At 41.8% G+C, this 20026-nt stretch overlaps 1 protein-coding gene across 1 annotated transcript in view; it reads right to left on the minus strand.

The window, feature by feature from the left end:
• Positions 1 to 17154: 17154 nt before the first annotated feature.
• The window catches only part of EFCAB7 (EF-hand calcium binding domain 7), a 49650-nt gene continuing 46778 nt past the window's right edge, over positions 17155 to 20026 (minus strand). The window contains exons 13-14 of the mRNA XM_004025906.5: positions 18716 to 18823; positions 17155 to 17406 (exon numbers count right to left, since the gene is read on the minus strand). Of these exons, the coding sequence (XP_004025955.3) occupies positions 17332 to 17406; positions 18716 to 18823 (183 nt within the window). The 3' untranslated portion in view covers positions 17155 to 17331. The remainder of the gene's footprint in view (positions 17407 to 18715; positions 18824 to 20026) is intronic.

Consider the following 20026-nt stretch of genomic DNA (forward strand, 5'->3'; position numbering starts at 1 on the left):
CGAGACCAGCCTGGCCAACATGATGAAACCCCATCTTTACCAAGAATACAAAAATTAGCTGGGCATGGTGGCATACACCTGTAGTCCCAGCTACTCGGGAGGCTGAGGCAGGAGAATTGCTTAAACCCAGAAGGCAGAGGTTGCAGTGAGCTGAGATGGCACCACTGCACTCCAGCCTGGGAGGCAGAGCGAGACTGCATCTCAAAAAAACCCAAAAAACTTCCTTTTGCTTTGTCATATAATGACTTCACTTTTTTTAAAATCCTGTTAATTTACAGGTATGACTTCCTTATAGCAATCCTGTATCCACATAAAAGCTGCATTTCCAATATGAGATGAAAAGGTATTTTGCAAAAAGGGCAAGGTTTTCATGCCTGCTGGCATAGCTGCAGCAACGGTGTCATGAATTTCCTTTTCTGTTTTTACAATGGTCCTTATGTTTTCTTAATTTATCTTGAAATGGCAGGCAACCACATCTGCAAACCTCAATCCACAATGCATATCAAGCAATTCAACTTTTTCTTGTAATGTCATGACTTTGCTATGCTTCTTAGGAGCACTTCCGGCATCACTAATGTCACTAGTAGCATTTTGAATGGGTCCCATAGTGTTAGACAAGGTTTACAATATTCCATTAAATACAATGAAAAATACATAAGAACTATGAGATCATTTCTTTACTTTGATATGCAATTTACTGGAGAGACAAGCTGCTCTCACAGTTTAGCATCACAGCATGCAGTGTTTTCAGTGGATACTCACAACACTTGAGTTTACTGCAATAGCAGCAGGAGGTAGCTATGAAATTATTACAATACTGCAATATGTACTACAGTTAATTTTATACAGTTATGATTTAATACTGCATCTTTACGTTTGTTTACGTTTGTCTCGACTATGAATGGCACCATGTGTAGTCTGTGTTTATATGCCTAAATTTTGATAAATTTTAACTTTTTATAATAGATTTTATGTATGCATAGATTTTATGTAGTAAATGGTAAAACAGGCCACTATCTACATATATTTTATGCATTCATGACATACCTAACTTTTTCTTGCTTTTTTGGTTATTTCTAGGCTATGCAGTGAGTTTTTTCAAAATGTCACAAATCTCCAAAAAATTTTCCAATTTATTTATTGAAAAAATCCACATATAAGTGGACCCATGAAGTTCAAACCCAATGTTGTTCAAGGGTCAACTGTATTAGCAAACTGACATCCAAAATATATAAAAAGAATAACATATCACAATTAAGTGGAATTTATCCTGGAAATGAAAGGCTGGTTCAAATTTGAAAATCAGTCAGTGTAAGGTACCATATTAACAGTCTAAAGAAGAAAAACCAACCATACAACCACATCAATTGAAGTAGAAAAAAATATTTGACAACATTGAGCATCCACCCTTTTTTTTTTTTTTTTTTTTAAGAGACAGGATTCTTGAATGCTCAGGCTCAAGTGATCCTCCTGCATGAGCCTCTTGAGTAGCTAGGACTACAGCCAGAAGCCACTGCTCCTGGCTCATCATCCATTCTTAATAAAAACTCTCAGCAAACTAAAGAGAAGTAACTTCTAAAACCTAATTAAGGGCATCTACAAAAACATCCACAGCTAATATAAAATAGTGGTAAAAGACTGAATGCTTTCCCCACTAAGATTGTGAGCAAGGAAAGGATATCCACTGTCATTGTTCTTATTTGATATCTTAATGGGAAGTCTTAGCCAATGCAATAAGGCAAGAAAAAAGACATAAAAGGCATATGGATAGGAAAGAAAGAAATGAAACTGTCCCCATTTGCAGATTACATGCTTTTCTAAGTAGAAAATCCCAAGGGATATATAAAACACAATAAAAAAAAACCTTCCTAGGACAAATAAATGAGTTTAACAAGGGTCTCAGGATATAAAGCCAACATATAAAAATCAATCATATTGTTACATATTAGCAATGCACAGCTGAAAACAAATAAAAATACAAACAGCTCATAAAAATAAAATATTTAGGTATAAATCTAATAAAGGATATATAGGATCTGTATGCTGAAAACTACAAAATGCTGATCAAAGAAATAAAACCTACATAAGTGGAGAGCAATACTATGTTCATGAATTGGAAGAGTCAACATAATAAACATGCCAGTTCCCCCCAAATGATCAATACAGTTAACACAATACCAGTTAAAATCCCAGCAGGATTTATTTTTTGTAGATATAAACAAGCCAGTTCTAAAATTTATATGAAAAGGGAAAGAAACTAAAATAGCTAAGATGATTCTGGAAAAGAACAATACCATTGGGGAAATCATGTTACCTGAATATAAGACTTACAATGAAGCTACTGTAATCAGGACAATGTAGTATTAGTGAAGGGAAAGACACATCGATCAATGGAACAGAATAGAGTTCAGAAATAGACTCATGCAAAGATATGGTTCTATATGACCAGTGAATTTTTCAAAAAAGGTACAAGAGCAATTTAATGGAGAAAGGATAATCTTTTCAACCGATGATATTGGAATAACTGACATCCATATGAAAAAAAATGGACCTCAACCTAAACCTCAGAACTCATACAAAAATTAACTCAAAATGCATCATACATATAAATGTATGAAGTAAAACTATACAACTTTTAGAAGAAAGCAGAAGAAAAATCTTTGTGACCTGGGGTTAGACAACGACTTCTAACTTGACACCAAATGCATAATCCATTAAATGAAAAACTGATTAATTGGACTTCATCAAAATGTAAAACTTTCACTCTCCATACGATCCAGTTAAGAGAACAAAAAGACTATCTACAGAAGAGAAGAAAATACTTTCAAATAACATATCCAATAAAAGACATATCCAGAATTTATAAAGAATCAAATGGTAAGAAAATGAAACTCAAAACTCAACCGTAAGAAAACAAATAACCTAATTTCAAATGGGCAAAAGCCTTGAAGAAGCACACCATCAAAAAGTATACTATGTATGCAGATGACAAAGAAGCCTATGAAAAGTTGTTCAACATCATTAGCCATTAGGGAAATACAAACTAAAATCACAATGAGATACCACTGCACATCTATTATAATGGCTAAAATAAAAAATGCAGACAATACCGAGTACTGATAAGGTTGCAGAATAACTGGAATTCTCCTACATTGCTGCTGGAAGTGCAAAATGGTACAGCCAATCTGGAAAACACTTTAGCGGTTTCTTAAAAAGTCAAACATATATTTACCATATGATCCAGCAGTACTACCTGTGGGTATCTACTATAGAGGAATAAAAACTTATGTTCATGTAAAAATCTGTAGATGAACTTTATAGCAGTTCTATTAATAGTTACCAAAAACTGGAAACCACCCAGCAGATGAACGCATAAACTGTAATACAATCATATAATAAAATACTACTCAGCAATAAAGGGAACTATTGATACATACAATTTGGATGATTGTCAAAGGCATTATGCTGAATAAAAGGATTCAGTCTCAAAAGGTTACATACTGCATGATTCCACTTATACAACATTCTCAAAAACAAAACTATAGTGATGAGAATAGAATAGTGGTTTCCAGGGGATACGAGTATGCACAGGGGTAAGATCATGGGGATGTGACTATAAGAAATAATGTGAGGGAGTTTTTTAGTGATGGGACTGCTCTGTATCCTGATTGTGGTGGTGGTTATATGAATCTATACATGTGTTACATTAATAGAACTGTGAAAGCTTCCCCCCAACCCACCAAAAAAGGGTCAAATTTACTGTATGATATTTTTTTTTATCTGAAATAAAAACCCCACAGGAAAAAAGTATTCATTTTAAAATAGAAGTTCAAGAAGTAGAACAGTTTCTTCTGGGCTGAGAAAAAAATTAAAGGTTTCATGAAGGATGAGGTATTTAAAAAATGTATGTTACAGGTACAGACTGTAATACTTGTTCACAATCTATCTTCTCTGATAGACTATGTATAATGAGGGCAGGAGCAGAGTCTGGCTTGTTCACCTCTATATAAGCAATAATTAAAGCAGTACTTTGCACACATTAGGGACTCAATTTATATATGATTGATCTATTGCTTGTGAGGCCGGGCACAGTGGCTCACGCCTGTAATCCCAGCATTTTGGGAGGCCGAGGCGGGCAGATCACGAGGTCAGGAAATCGAGACCGTCCTGGCTAACATGGTAAAACCCCATCTCTACTAAAAATACAAAAAATTAGCCGGGCCTGGTGGTGGGCGCCTGTAGTCCCAGCTACTCGGGAGGCTGAGGCAGGAGAACAGTGTTAACCCGGGAGGCGGAGCTTGCAGTGAGCTGAGATTGCGCCACTGCACTCCAGCCTGGATGACAGAGCGAGACTCTGTCTCCAAAAAAAAAAAAAAAAATGTATGTTAGAGGTACAGCCTGTAATACTTGTTCACAATCTATCTTCTCTGACAGACTATGTATAATGAGGGCAGGAGCAATGTCTGGCTTGTTCACCTCTATATAAGCAATAATTAAAGCAGTACTTTGCACACATTAGGGACTCAATTTATATATGATTGGTCTATTGCTTATGATATTAATAGGCAAAGATACAATAACATTCTAGGAAAAGTGAAAAACATTAGAAAATACCTTAAATTTCCATTTCCTCTCCTCTTTCTAAATCCCTCCTATCTCTTCAAGGTCACTTAAAGTTCAGTTACAGAATCAGGTTCCCCTGATTCTTCCAGCCCACATTCATTTTTCCAACTTGTCCAAACTTGCTCTAACACTGTCAAACTTAATCTAACATTTTAGTGTAGTACTACTTAGTATTTTAAAGACTATGCCTCATTTCCTTTAATAGTTATTAAAATGTGTCCTCTTTTTATATTATTTAAATTTTAAAATACATTATATTACATGAGTAAAAACAAATCAAAGCACTACTTAGCTTCAAACTAAACTTCATTCCTTCAGTCCTCCAACAGATTTTCATCTACTTTCATCTACATCCCCTAAATTGGTCAAGCCTTCCCCTCCTCTTCTGTTTCCATATTCACATCATTAGTTTAATGCTTAATGACTGGCATTTATTAAGATTTAATATTATTCCCTAATAGGTTAACATGTAACTCATTTCCTTAGCTTTCCTGTCCTGAGGACAGAGATGACACCTACTACTTATTTATTTTAACTAATTAATATGTAATAGATACATGCTAATTGGATGTCCCTGTGTACTATTCCCTAGCCTAGTCTACTCCTATTTTTACTTCTCTACTAAGAAAAAACTTTTTTTTCAAAAGCCAATTCTGGACACTTTTGTAATGGATATTTAAAAAGGCAGAGAGAAATTTACTTTTTAGTAATTCTGCATACTATATCAGAAATTGCCAGAAAGCTTACAATACTGGCATTCTGGAACCATTTCATTTTCATAACATGCTGACATTAGCCTGAATCAGATAACTGAACTTAAGCTGGCCTTGAATTTAACTTGCTTACTCTTGTATTCAATTGGAAAGGTAAGAATACAATTAAGAATATGTATTAAATGTTGAATATTTATCAACTGTGTCTAAAAGAAGTTGAAAAATATTTAATTTTTGAGAAATGGAACCATACTCCAACTCCTTTATCATATGTAAGTCTTTTTTGTTAAATATTCATATATATTTTTAGAAATGTATTGGGTGAAAAAAAAAAGGTACTCTTTTTTTTTTTTGAGTCTCACTCTGTCACCCAGGCTGGAGTCAGTGGCAGATCTCAGCTCACTGCAACCTCAGCCTCCTGGGTTCAAACGATTCTCCTGCGTTAGCCTCCCAAGTAGCTGGAACTACAGATGCACACCACCACACCTGGCTGATTTTTGTATTTTTAGTACAGATGGGGTTTCACCATATTGGCCAGGCTGGTTCGAACTCCTGATTTTGTGATCCGCCTGCCTCGGCCTCTCAAAATGCTGGGATTACAGGCATGAGCCACAGCACCCGGCCAAGAGCACTTATTATTATTTATTTATTTATTTGAGACAGAGTCTCTGTCACCCAGGCTGGAGTGCAGTGGGGTGATCTCAGCTCACTGCAAACTCTGCCTCCCGGGTTCAAGTGATTCTCCTGCCTCAGCCTCCCGAGTAGCTGGGATTATTACAGATGCCTGCCACCACGCCCAGCTAATTTTTTTTTTTAATTTTATTTTTAGTAGAGACGGGTTTTCACCAGGTTGGCCAGGCTGGTCTTGAACTCCTGACCTCAGGTGATCCACCCACCTCAGTCAGCCTCCCAAAGTGCTGGGATTACAGGTGTGAGCCACTGCACCCGGCCAAGAGTACTTATTATTAAAGAACAAACTGACTTTGGTCAAATATCACAAATATAGACAGCTTGTGAATTACTCATAAGAATTGAGGGTATCTTAGTCTCCATTTCTTTACACAGTGCTAGCCATGGGTAACAAGTAGAGACACTTCAAAGCAACCAAAATTATTTTCCCCCCTCAAACTTTGTTATTTTTTGTTTTGTTGTTGTTTTTGAGACAGAGTCTCACTCATGTCGCCCGGGCTGGAATGCAATGATGCGATCTCAGCTCACTGAAACCTCTGCCTCCAGGGTTCAAGCGATTCTCCTGCCTCAGTCTCCCAAGTAGCTGGGATTACAGGTGTCCGCCAGCACACCTAGCTAATTTTTATATTTTTAGTAGAGACAGAGTTTCACCATGTTGGCCAGGCTGGTCTCGAACTCCTGACCTCAGGTGATCTGCCAGCCTCAGCCTCCCAAGTGCTGAGATGACAGGCGTGAGCCACCGTGTCAGGCCTACCCCTCACACTTTCAATAATGATTCCTAGAGTTCCTGGCTCACACATTACCTCACCACATGAATCTCATCTATATCCTCTAAATCAGGTCCACTATTTGCTTTATTTTTCCTCAAATCATTACAGTTCTTTTTTCCCCCAGAAATTAAGCTAAGCTGAGCATCAAAGATAGGCTTTATAAGACTACGTAAACATAGCAGGGCTAACTTTGAATGCTCTTAAACTTGCAAACTCATGAAGACTCATTAGGAGAAGAAGACTTAGTATCCCCATTATAAATTAGAATATGTTCTCTAATAAGAATGGGTGTTGGCTGGGGGCAGTGTCTCATGCCTGTAATCTCAGCACTTTGAGAGGCCAAGGCACCCAATCGCTTGACCCCAGGAGTTTTAGAGCAGCCTGGGCAACATGGCAAAACCCCACCTCTACAAAAAAAAAAATATGAAAACAAGCTGGGTGTGGTAGCGTATGACTGTAGTACCAGCTACTCGGAAGGCTGAGATGGAAGAATCACCTGAGCCCAGAAAAACAAGCCTGCAGTGAGCTGAGAGCACCACTGCAGTCCAGCCTGAGTGACAGAGCAAGACTCTGTCTCAAAAAAAATGGGTGTTATATGCCTGAATATGCATATAGCCATAGTGTCCAATACAGTTTGCCAAAAGCAGTCTTAGAAGTCATAAAGGACCTAACACAGTGCAGAGAAATATAATACTATCCATCTCTCTAATAAATAAAATAATATGCTCACCCTCTGGTGGCCAAAATGGGAAATACACATCCATTTTCTTGGATTATATCCAAAATATTAGTGTAGTATATAATATATTAAGTTTCTGCTTCATATTTAACCTAAACCAAAAAGACTTTAAAAGGCCACTGACTTTTTAAAAAAAAGTCTACCCCAATATCTAATATAAAATCAATAAAATTACTAAATATAGTAATTTAAGAATATGTCATGACTCATATATATATATAACAGTACTTGATACTTAACCTTTAAATTTGTTTTAAAATATTAGCACTATAAAACTTTAAAGTTGGAAGGAGTTACAGTGATCATGTAAGTCTATAATTTAAAACTGCATGTTAGATAATTAGTTTTTTTAATTTGCTAATGAAATAAAAACATCTGGGTAAATAGAACTGAATAGTAATGAGACTTAATTTTTATATTTCTAGTTTTAATTTATAAATATGCTAAAGAATTCAGAAATATTCATACATGTAAATTCATTTTAATTTTCCACTCATTTTATCCAACTATCCTTCCAAGAGAGAATATAGTATATACTTTCTGCCCCACTCCACTACCTCTCAGCAAGCTGAACTCACTGCCTTAACTCGAGACCTCGCTCTCGCAAAAGGACTACGCGTCAATATTTATACTGACTCTAAATATGCCTTCCATATCTTGCACCACCATGCTGTTATATGGGCAGAAAGAAATTTCCTCACTATGCAAAGGTCCTCCATCATTAATGCCTCTTCAATAAAAACTCTTCTCAAAGCCGCTTTACTTCCAAAGGAAGCTGGAGTCATTCACTGCAAAGGCCATCAAAAGGCATCAGATCCCATCGCTCAAGACAATGCTTATGCTGATAAGGCAGCTAAAAAAGCAGCCATCAAAAGGCATCAGATCCCATTGCTCAGGACAATGCTTATGCTGATAAGAAAGCTAAAAAAAGCAGCTAGCGTTCCAATTTCTATCCCTCATGGCAGTTTTCTTCCTTCTCATCTGGCTACTCCCACCTACTCCCTCACTGAAACTTCCACCTATCTCTTCCCACACAAGGCAAGTGGTTCTTGGACCAAAGAAAATACCTCCTTCCAGTCTCACAAGCCCATTCTATTCTGTCATCATTTCATAACCTCTTCCATGTAGGTTACAAGCCACTAAGCCCGCCTCATAGAACCTCTCATTTCCTTTCCATCATGGGACTCTATCCTCAAGGAAATCACTTCTCAGTGTTCCAGCTGCAATTCTACTACCTCTCAGGGATTGTTCAGGCCCCCTCCCTTCCCTACACATCAAGCTCGGGGATTTGCCCCAGCCCAGGACTGGCAAATTGACTTTACTCACATGCCTCGAGTCAGGAAACTAAAATACCTCTTGGTTGGGGTAGACACTTTCATTGGATGGGTAGAGGCCTTTCCCACAGGGTCTAAGAAGGCCACCGCGGTCATTTCTTCGCTTCTGTCAGACATAATTCCTTGGTTTGGCCTTCCCACCTCTATACAATCCGATAACTGACCGGCCTTTATTAGTCAAATCACCCAAGCAGTTTCTCAGGCTCTTGGTATTCAGCGAACTGATGGTCTTTTAAAAACACACCTCACCAAGCTCAGCCACCAACTTAAAAAGGACTGGACAATCCTTTTACCACTTTCCCTTCTCAGAATTCAGGCCTGTCCTGGGAATGCTACAGGGTACAGCCCATTTGAGCTCCTGTATGGATGCTCCTTTTTAGTAGGCCTCAGTCTCATTCCAGACACCAGACCATCTTGGACTGTGCCCCAAAAAACTTGTCATCCCTACTATCTTCTGTCTAGTCATACTCCTATTCACCGTTCTCTACTCGTAAATGCCCTACTCTTGTTTACACTGCCGGTTTACACTGTTTCTCCAAGCCATCACAGCTGATGTCTCCTGGTGCTATCCCCAAACGGCCACTCTTAACTCCCTCTTAAAGTAAACAAATAATCTTTGCTGGCAGGGCTATGCTGAACCTCCTTGGGCACTCTCTAATTGGATGTCCTGGGTCCTCCCAATTCTTAGTCCTTTAATACCTGTTTTTCTCTTTCTCTTATTCCGTTTAGTTTTTCAATTCATACAGAACTGTATCCAGGCCATCACCAATAATTCTATAAGACAAATGTTTCTTCTAACAACCCCACAATATCACCCCTTACCACAAAATCTTCCTTCAGCTTAATCTCTCCCACTCTAAGTTCCCACGCCACCCCTAATCCCACTCGAAGCAGCCCTGAGAAATATCACCCGGCATTATCTCTCCATACCACCCCCAAAAATTTTCGCCGCCCCAACACTTCAACACTATTTTGTTTTATTTTTCTTTTTTTTTTTTTGAGACGGAGTCTCGCTGTGTCGCCCAGGCTGGAGTGCAGTGGCGCGATCTCAGCTCACTGCAGGCTCTGCCCCCCGGGGTTTACGCCATTCTCCTGCCTCAGCCTCCCGAATAGCTGGGACTACAGGCGCCCGCCACCTCGCCGGCTAATTTTTTGTATTTTTAGTAGAGAAGGGGTTTCACCTGTTATGCCCAGACCGTTTGTTCTTTAAAGAAGACCACCAGAGTCCAGAGTCAAAGCCAAGCGGCAAGGATCTTTACTACAAATTCGAACCTGGTCTCTCCATTCCACAGCATACAAGAGGGCCCTGAACAATGCGAGTGTTTGCTTTTTATAGCCTGAAAGTTACAGGGGAACAAAGGAATTCTTTTGGTTCCCGCTCTTTCAGTAAAACTTTGAATGGCTGTCTCCTTATCGGAGACTTTCCTGGTGGTGTTTGTACTGGGCTCAGGAAGTTTGAGAGATATATGGCGATATGTGGTGGGATGGGAGGATGGGATGTGTTTGTACTGGGCTTGTTTGTTTTGAGCCCGGGGCTGAGGAATGTGCCCGGCTCCTTTCACTCCCCCCTTTTCTTTTCAGGTATTTTTAGAGCCAATCTTGGGTCTTATAAGTCTGATTCTGTTTTAGCGTTTACATGTTGGTATTGGGCTCTGAGGACTATGAGTTGTACAGTGTCAAACTTTTCTCTAACAAACCGCAAAATTCTGTTAACAACACAAGGTCCTACGGTAAGCAGAAATAGTAGACTCAGCAGGGGTCCAAGGAAGGGGGCTAACAGAGAAAACATAGATGAGTTCCACCATTGGTCTGCAGCTGAAGCAAACTGCCGTGTTCTTACTTCTGTGCTTAACTTGTGTAACTGTTGGACCCGGTCTTCCACAAGCCCTGATTCATTTATGTAGAAACAACAGTCTTCCTTTAGAAACATACACGTACTTCTTTTTTCAGCAGTGAGTAGGTCTAAGGCCCTCCGGTGCTGCAAGGTTACCTGTGCTAGGGACGTGAGCTGTCGCTGGAGGGAGGCAAGGGACTTAGCTGACTCCTCCATAGCAACGGCAAATTGTTGGTACAGCTTGTTACTTTCTATAAGGGTGTGACCTAGGGCTTCCTTAGCCAGTCCGGCCGCCATGAAGGATGCGGTGAGGGAGATTCCTGCAATGAGGGGGAGAAATATGGCTCGTGCAGTTCTCGGTCTAGGGTCTGGGTGAATAACAGCACTAGTCCAGTTACTAGTATACCTTAGGAACCCGCCGGCAGTAAGTAGAGTTAACCGGGGAACTAAGGTGACAGGAAGACACAGTAGGTTGGTAACAGAGGGGCTTGATAGGTTTTTAGATAGTGTTCTATTACACCAGAAGAATATGCCTGACAGAGCCTTTAAGGTGATATTAGGGGGCGTTGCAGTGATGCTGCAGAGGCTGGAATTAGTTCCTGAGAAACAGTAGGGAAACTTTTCTTGACTGGGGTTTAGGTATAGTGGCACGTTAGGGATAGGGGCATATGAGAGGTTTCGGTGGTTGTTAGCTTGGGCAGAGGTGGAGGATCCTTATGGCAGGGGGACAGCGGTTAGCGGTGGATGCCTTAGAGTGGCACACAGAAAGCAGCCAGACAGGCTGTGAAGTCCTGTAAGGTTAGCAAGTTCTAATCTTTCTTGCAATAATTTTAACTAGGAAAAAGGATGTAAATCTTGTGTCAGGTGGTTTTCTTGTCGCTGGATATTTCTATGGACCAGGGGCCGTACCTGCACTAGACCTCGCCACAGATAGAGGTGACTGCTAGGCCATGTGGAGGCGGAGGAGTAGTATACAGCCTTGTGTTGAGGCGTGGTCCAGCGGGAGTTCCAGGGGTCTCTAACTATCTATGTATATGAAAGGTCTCTATCTCGTCTGCGATGGAAGGGCCATCTGGGATCTATCTGTTCTTTTTTCACTCTACTATTGGTATTTATGGATGTTACAATAGTTATAAGGGCAGCCAGCACTTTGGTGCCACCAAGAGTGCTTACAATTGTATTTAGTCTGATCATACTTGAAGCATATTATTGGTGCCACTGGTTTGGCTATTGGGAAATCGGTAAAATTTAGTAAAATTGGGCTATTGCACCCTGAGGAGGGGCAATCTGCACTGGCCACTAATTTCCTGGGCTTATGAGGTTGCCTAGGGTGGGTTTGGTTTTCATAAAGCCAGAATCTCCAGACAAAGGGATTAGGAGCTGGCTTTATGTTTTCCTTAGCAGCCACTAGGGCGACTAATGTTAGAGTTAGACTACTTAACTGCATGTTTGCAGTGAGCTATGCTGCCGGCGCAGGGTGAATTTTAAGGGGTTGTTCTTAGCTCTGTCCACAGTCTATGTGTCCGGTGCTTCAGCCGCCGCCGTGATTGGCCTTAGAAGGTCGGAGGTTGGGTCCACTGGCTTGACGTGGGTGTAGTGGATCCACGACGCAATGCCTTCTACCTTCAGGGCAGTGGGTGTGGTCAGGAGTACTTGGAGTGGTCCTTTCTACCTGGGCTCTAGGGTCTTTTGTCGGTGTCGCTTAACTAGGACCCAGTCTCCCGGCTGGTACGGATGGGGTGTCGGTGGGGGACTGGTCTCATATAGATCTTTCAGCTTGGGCCAGATTTCTTGGTGAATTTTCTGTAAGGCTTGTAGGGAAAATAAGAATTCAGAGACATTTTCTGTTTCAGACTTAAGCAGATCATCTTTTAAGCTAGGAACCAGGGGTGGAGGTCTGCCATACATGATTTCGTAAGGGGTAAGGCCTAGTTTGTAAGGGGTATTACGGGCCTGGAACAGAGCATAGGGGAGAAGGACTACTTAATTAGCGCTAGTCTCTATAGTCAATTTAGTTAAGGTCTCTTTTAAGGTCCGATTCATCTTTTCTACCTGTCCTGAACTCTGGCGCCTGTAAGCGCAATGTAGTTTCTAATTTGCCCTAAGGATGGAAGCTAAATCCTAACTTACCTTAGTGATGAAAGCGGGCCTATTATCTGACCTTATCTGGACGGGGAAGCCATACCTGGGAAGGATATCTTCTAGAATTTTCTTTGCTACGACCTGAGCAGTTTCTTTTTTGGTTGGGAATGCTTCAGTCCACCTTGAAAAAGTATCTACAAAGACAAGTAAGTACCGGTACCTGTACTTTGCTGGCTTTATTTCAGTAAAATCTACTTCTCAGTAGATACCGGGCCTGGTTCCTCTGAGCTTTGTTCCTGTTGCAGCTTGAGATTGGGGGTATGCGTTGTTAAGCTGGCGGTCTTTGCAACTTGTCACGATACTGCTGGCCGTCTCAGCTATATGTCTGATTTTGAGCTTGGAGCGTCTGATCAGGTCTTTCATCCGCCGGGCCCCCAGGTGGGTGGTTCGGTGGATGTGTTCTAACACCTGTTGTCTTAATTTTTCTGGTAGGATGGTTTGGTCATTAGTATCAGTCCACCATCTATTCTGGATTTGTTTCAGGGGAAGTTTGTCAACCCACTGGAGATCTTGTTCTGAATATTCAGGGAAATATGGCAAGTCCTGGGGGCCCGGGTCAGGGAGCTGGAGTGCAAGGAGTTGGCTGGGAGCCTTCGCCACATTCCTTGCAGTTTGGTCTGCCAGAAAGTTGCCTTGAGCAGTTGGAGTAGTTTCTGATGCCTTGGGCAATGAACAATGGCTAATTTTTCTGGCCTCCATAGCGCTGTTAGCAGGGCTAGGATCTTTTGCTTGTTTTTTATCTCTTTTCCTTCAGCCGTCAGTAACCTTCGCTCCCTGTAAATGGCCTTATGTATATGTGCCGTTGCAAAAGCATATCAGCTGTCTGTATATACTGTCAGCTTTTTCCCCGCCCTTAAGGTAAGAGCTTGGGTGAGCGCTATCAGTTCAGCCTTCTGGGCCGATGTCCTTGGGGGCAGGGGATCCGTCCAGATTATCTCAGTCTCTGAAGTTACTGCCTCTCCAGCGTACCTCTGGCCTTGATGCATGAAGCTGCTCTTATCAGTGAACCAGACGAGGTCGGCGTCAGGAAGTGAGCGGTCCTGCAGGTCTTTGCTCAGATTATCATGCCGGGGGGGCCACCTAGGTTGGGTGTACTCTGGCTGTAGATGCTTTTTCTGTACTACTGCTGCCAGGACCTTGGTCATTTTTTCAGTGGCCTTAAATTGCTTTTCCTCTGGAGTATCTCTGTTATTGTAAACCTGCTGGGCTATCTGAAGGAGGTCCTGAATCTGCTGTCTTTCCAAGTCTTCTAATTTCTGGAGTTTTCTCTTAATATCTGGGGCTGCCTGATTTACAAAAGACATTATAACAGCTGCCTGACTTCCTGGAGCTTCTGGATCTACGGAGGTGTACTGTCTAAAAGCTTCTATTAATCTTTCTAAGTAGGTAGCTGGGCTCTCTGTCTTCCTCTGCAGAATAGAATATACTTTAGCCAAATTAGTGGGCTTGCGAGCAGCTGCCCGGAGACCTGCCATTAGAGTCTGGCGATAAATGTGTAGCCGTCCTTTACTTTCTGCCATATTGTAGTCCTACGCCGGCCTGGTCAGAGGAAAGGTTGCGTTTATGAGGTCGGGGTTGGCAGTTGGTTGACCGTCGTCCTCTGGGACCAGCTTTCTAGCTTCTATCTGTATTCTCTCTCGCTCCTCTGTGGTGAACAAGATTCGGAGGAGCTGCTGACAATCATCCTAAGTGGGCTGGTGGGTGAACATGACACTATCTAGTAAAGCCAGTAAATCTTTGGGGTTGTCTGAAAACCAAGCACTCTGAGTCTTCCAGTTATACAGATCACTGGTGGAGAATGGCCAGTACTGGAGCCTGGGGATTCCTGTGTCATCTGGGGGTCCTATTTCCCGAAGGGGTAAAGCCACCGTGGAGTCAGGCGGCTGAGGGGGGCTAGTCCGTGAAGTGCGCCTTCGCGTCCGCCTCGCCGGCCTTTCAAAGTTACTTTTCCTTTCAGCAGGCCTGTGTGTGCCGGCCGCTTCCTGTCCGCCTGCTCCTTCCCGCAGCTCAGCCAGGGGGGCTGGGGCCTGGGGCCTGGAGGGGTACGGAGGGGGTTCTGTGAACAGTGGGTCCTCGCTGTCAGGTAGAACAGGATGGGGGGGGCAGTTGGTTGCTTGGATTTTAGTGGTCGAGCAACCAGTGCCTTACAGGGTTCAGAGGCTAATTGGAAAGGGGACAGCCAAGGAGGCGGGTTCTTAACAAGGTCCTGCCATATGAGGATATGTGAGATTTGATCTAAGTGGCCTGCACGCCTAGGTAGGAAAATCTTGGACTTTACCTTAGTGATGACAGCAAGTCGGAAGGTCCTTTCGGGCGGCCACCTCACATCAAAGGCAGGCCACTCAGAGCGACACAGAGTAATTAGCTCTCCTTTCTTGATTTCTATACTAAGATCATGGCCGTTTGCTCCAACTTCCCTGAAATTACTCGTAAGGGGAGATAGAGGAGCGCTCCGGGTATTACTTATCCTGTAACAATCTGTAGTCTTTTCCTGTAAAGGAATGTGGGTTTGAATCCTTGTAAAGGAAATCTGATCTGACTTATTAATGACATCTAATCGCAGGCGCACTTTGGCAGCCTTGGTCAGAGTTAGCTGCCTGGATCGCGGTCGCGCTGGGGCAGCCTAGATCAGAGACAGCTGCTGCCCACCAAACCGGGGCAGTTCAGATCGCAAGCGCGCACCGGAAGCCTGGGTCAGAGTTAGCTGCCTGGATCCTGATCGCGCTGGGGCAGCCTAGATCAGCGACAGCTGCTGCCTGCCAAACCGGGGCAGTTCAGATCGCAAGCGTGCACCAGAAGCCTGGGTCAGAATTAGCTGCCTGGATCACGGTCGCGCTGGGGCAGCCCAGATCAGAGACAGCTGCTGCCCGCCAAACCGGGGCAGTTCAGATCACAAGCGCGCACCGGAAGCCCGGGTCAGAGTTAGCTGCCTGGATTGCGGTCGCGCTGGGGCAGCCTAGATCAGAGACAGCTGCTGCCCGCCAAACCGGGGCAGTTCAGATTGCAAGCGTGCACCGGAAGCCTGGGTCAGAGTTAGCTGCCTGGATTGCGATCGCACTGGGGCAGCCTAGATCAGAAACAGCTGCTGCCCGCCAAACTGGGGCAGCTCAGATCAGAGAGAGCTGCTGCCTGCCAAACCAGGGCAGCTCAGATTGCAATATAGATCAGATGAGAGCCAGGGGACGTCTTTTACCGGTCTCCGCTGGCTGTCCTATAGTGCGTCCGCCAGGACTGTGCCAGCTCCAGTTTCAGACCTCGCGAGCCACAGATTCGGATTCAGAACAGACACAGACAGACAAACGGAGACGAGCCAGCTCACCTATCAGTAGATCGATCCTAGCAGATCCGTTGACCAGGGGTCTGGTGGGCTTGGGGAATCCCGGATGAGCCCCCAGATGTTATGCCCAGACCGTTTGTTCTTTAAAGAAGACCACCAGAGTAAAGAGTCAAAGCCAAGCAGCAAGGATCTTTACTACAAGTTCGAACCTGGTCTCTCCATTCCACAGCATACAAGAGGGCCCTGAACAATGCGAGTGTTTGCTTTTTATAGCCTGAAAGTTACAGGGGAACAAAGGAATTCTTTTGGTTCCCGCTCTTTCAGTAAAACTTTGAATGGCTGTCTCCTTATCGGAGACTTTCCTGGTGGTGTTTGTACTGGGCTCAGGAAGTTTGAGAGATATATGGCGATATGTGGTGGGATGGGAGGATGGGATGTGTTTGTACTGGGCTTGTTTTGAGCCCGGGGCTGAGGAATGTGCCCGGCTCCTTTCACACCGTGTTAGCCAAGATGGTCTCGATCTCCTGACCTCGTGATCCGCCCGCCTCAGCCTCCCAAAGTGCTGGGATTACAGGCGTGAGCCACCGCGCCTGGCCTTATTTTTCTAATTAAGAAGACAGGAATGTCAGGCCTCTGAGCCCAAGCTAAGCCATCATATCCCCCGTGACCTGCACGTACACATCAAGATGGCCAGTTCCTGCCTTAACTGATGACATTCCACCACAAAAGAAGTGAAAATGGCCTGTTCCTGCCTTAACTGATGACATTACCTTGTGAAATTCCTTCTCCTGGCTCAAAAGCCCCCCCACTGAGCACCTTGTGACTCCCGCCCCTGCCCGCCAGAGAACAAACCCCTTTGACTGTAATTTTCCTTTACCTACCCACATCCTATAAAATGGCCCCACCCCTATCTCCCTTTGCTGACTCTCTTTTCGGACTCAGCCCGCCTGCACCCAGGTGAAATAAACAGCCTTATTGCTGAGAAAAAAAAAAAAAGAAAAAGATTTCCTACTAAATAAGAACACCACACAATGAAAGCATTATTTATATTTTAATAATAAAGTACATAACATGGACATAAAATGAAAATGCATATAAATTGAATAGATTATTATTTAGGTACATCAGTTAAGTAGCATTTAGTTGTTTAATAAATAACAGACTAAATCTGAAATAATTCTTAGTTTGGTAAGTTCTAAGTATAATTATTTAAGAAATAAGAGAATATATACAATAATATATCCATTCTTGTTGTTCATTCAGAGGCATTACATGTTGACAAACCTGCACATAAAAATAGAAAGCTTTTACTCTCTTTTTATATATTGTTACTTTTGGCTAATTTTTAAATAGGACAACATTTCTAGGCCTTGTATAAGAATATCCCTGTACAGATAAAATTCTACAATATTTGTCCTTAGCAGAGACTAGCAATCTATGATCTGAGGTCTAACAGGATAATCCAGTCTAAATTCTACCCTAACATAGTAGCTGTCAGTTGGTGTGTGTGAATGTGGGTAAAGAAGAGTGGTGGAAAGAGGAGAAAATATCCTTTCCTTGCTAAACCTAGAGCATTTTCTAAAATCTTAATTGGAGAAACAGAAAAGATAATCTCTTTATCCTGTTCTGGAATGTTTTAGGATTTTATGGACAGTATGGAGAAAGAAAGGGTAAGAATAGGAAGCTTTTTCCTTTCTCCCTTCACTTGCCCAGTAGGTAGCTCTATTGATCTGTCCCTGCCTTTGAACCCCTGGCTAAATCAGAAACCCAGAGTTCTGCTAACACCAGAACTACAGCTTTTTCTAGCTCTTGACTTACTTGCTTATTTAAAACTCAGAGGCATTGTCCCTCTCAGGATACTTTAGAAAATCTTAATAATGCAGATAAAAGCATTTTGGGTTATCAAAATTATTGTTACTATTAATACTTTACATTTCTATATGATGTAAAAAGTACTTTCATGTACATACATCATTTTATTTTTATCCTTACTTTAACTTTGTGAAGTACATAAAACTAGTGATATTATCTTTTTTTTTTTTTTTTTTTTTGAGACAGAGTCTCACTCTTGTCGCTCAGGCTGGAATGCAATGGCGTGATCTCAGCTCACTGCAACCTCCGCCTCCCAGGTTCAGATTCTCCTGCCTCAGCCTCCCGAGTAGCTGGGATTACAGGTGTCTGCCACCACGCCCGGCTAATTTTTGTATTTTTGTAGAGATGGGGTTTCACCATGTTGGCTAGGCTGGTCTTGAACTCCTGACCTCAGGTGATCCACCCACCTTGGCCTCCCAAAGTGTTGGGATTACAGGCGTGAGCCACCGTGCCCGGCCTAGTGATATTATCTTAATTTTACATTTAGAGAGACTGGAACATAGAAGTAAATGAACTTCCCATAGTCACTCAACCAAACACTGACAGAACTGGATTAGAACCAAAGTCTCCTGTCTCTGAGTATAGAATGATACTGATACAGATATCATACTTAAAATAATTTTCCACTCCATTTTATATCTACATTTTACTCATAGCATTAATAGCAAATTTTTTTCAAAGACATAAAACAAAAGGCTTTAATTAGAAAATAATACATTACCATTGTAGATTTGGGTCCCACTTCTACTGCAAATATGTTGAGTCCTCTGTTGTTTATGCAGTTTTTACTTAGCTCATTGTTGATGTGAATAATCACTTTCTCATCTGACTATTAAAAAAAGATTTCATAAGCTGCTAGTCCTTTCTTTAATAATTACAGACAAATATAAGCCTCAGAATAAGCCCTGAAATTCTGTTTTAACATCATATAGTGCACTACAAATTCATACAAATTGGCTACTTCTTTCAACTTTGTTACTTTTTCTCATTCATTTTCTTTCCAATCTGTCACCATTTATATAAACTTTTTCTTTTAAATGTGACTTAAATTTACTTACCTTTTAATCTTCATTCCCAGGGTATTATGGACACTAGGGTCACATTATTTCATCCTTGACTTATGATAGCAATAGTGTCTATTTCTTTTGTTGTTATCTCTAGTTTTTTCAACTTCCATTCATTTTAATACTACCTTCCAACTAATATGTCTAAAACATCTTTTTACTCCTTCATTGACAATATATAAACAAATATATTTATTATCAACTTTGTATCAGGCATTGTTTAGGGTCTAGGTGCACTGAGATAAAAGATAGAATTACTGACTCCTAGCTCACACTCTAGGGGAGACAGACAAATAAAATGACAATTACGAAACACTTTGCTGAGTCTTGTAACAGAGGTATTTAGAAGGATCTATAGAAACACAGAAGATGAACATTAGCTCGGACTGGGGTTTCAAGAAAGACTTTATGGAAGAAGTGACAACTGAGATAATAGACAATGGCCTCTAGGATGGATAGGGAGCAAGGGAAAGCAGAATGACACTGAAAATGGAGAAAATGCAGGAATAAAAATATTCCCCTACTAACAATCTGCGATCATACCCTAATGACTACAAAGGGGGTAGTATAATGTTAGACTACCTAAATTTATTTGTCAACTCTTCTACTACTTAGCTGTGTAATCATTTGCAAGTTATTTAACTGCTCTGTGCTTCAGTTTCCTGTTTGTAAAATGAGAATAGCACTTATGTCATAGGGTTGTTGTGAGAAGTAAATGCTCTAATATATGTAAATGCCTGGCAAACAATAAGGTCTAAAATGTTCACATTATTATCACATTTTGGTGAAGAGAGTTGAATTTTCCTTGAGGAAAAAGGAGGCAGAGAATTGAGAACTAATAGGTGATAGCAGAACAGAGGGGTTGGGGTAACGTAGTAACTCCCTTCACCTTTTTAACCCTAATAAAACATAGAGGGCAGAAAGGGAACCATGATGCATCTTAGGAATCACCCTCTGAGGCATGATTG

This window comes from Gorilla gorilla, chromosome 1 (assembly GCF_029281585.2).
Source record: "Gorilla gorilla gorilla isolate KB3781 chromosome 1, NHGRI_mGorGor1-v2.1_pri, whole genome shotgun sequence".
Classification (NCBI taxonomy): domain Eukaryota; kingdom Metazoa; phylum Chordata; class Mammalia; order Primates; family Hominidae; genus Gorilla; species Gorilla gorilla.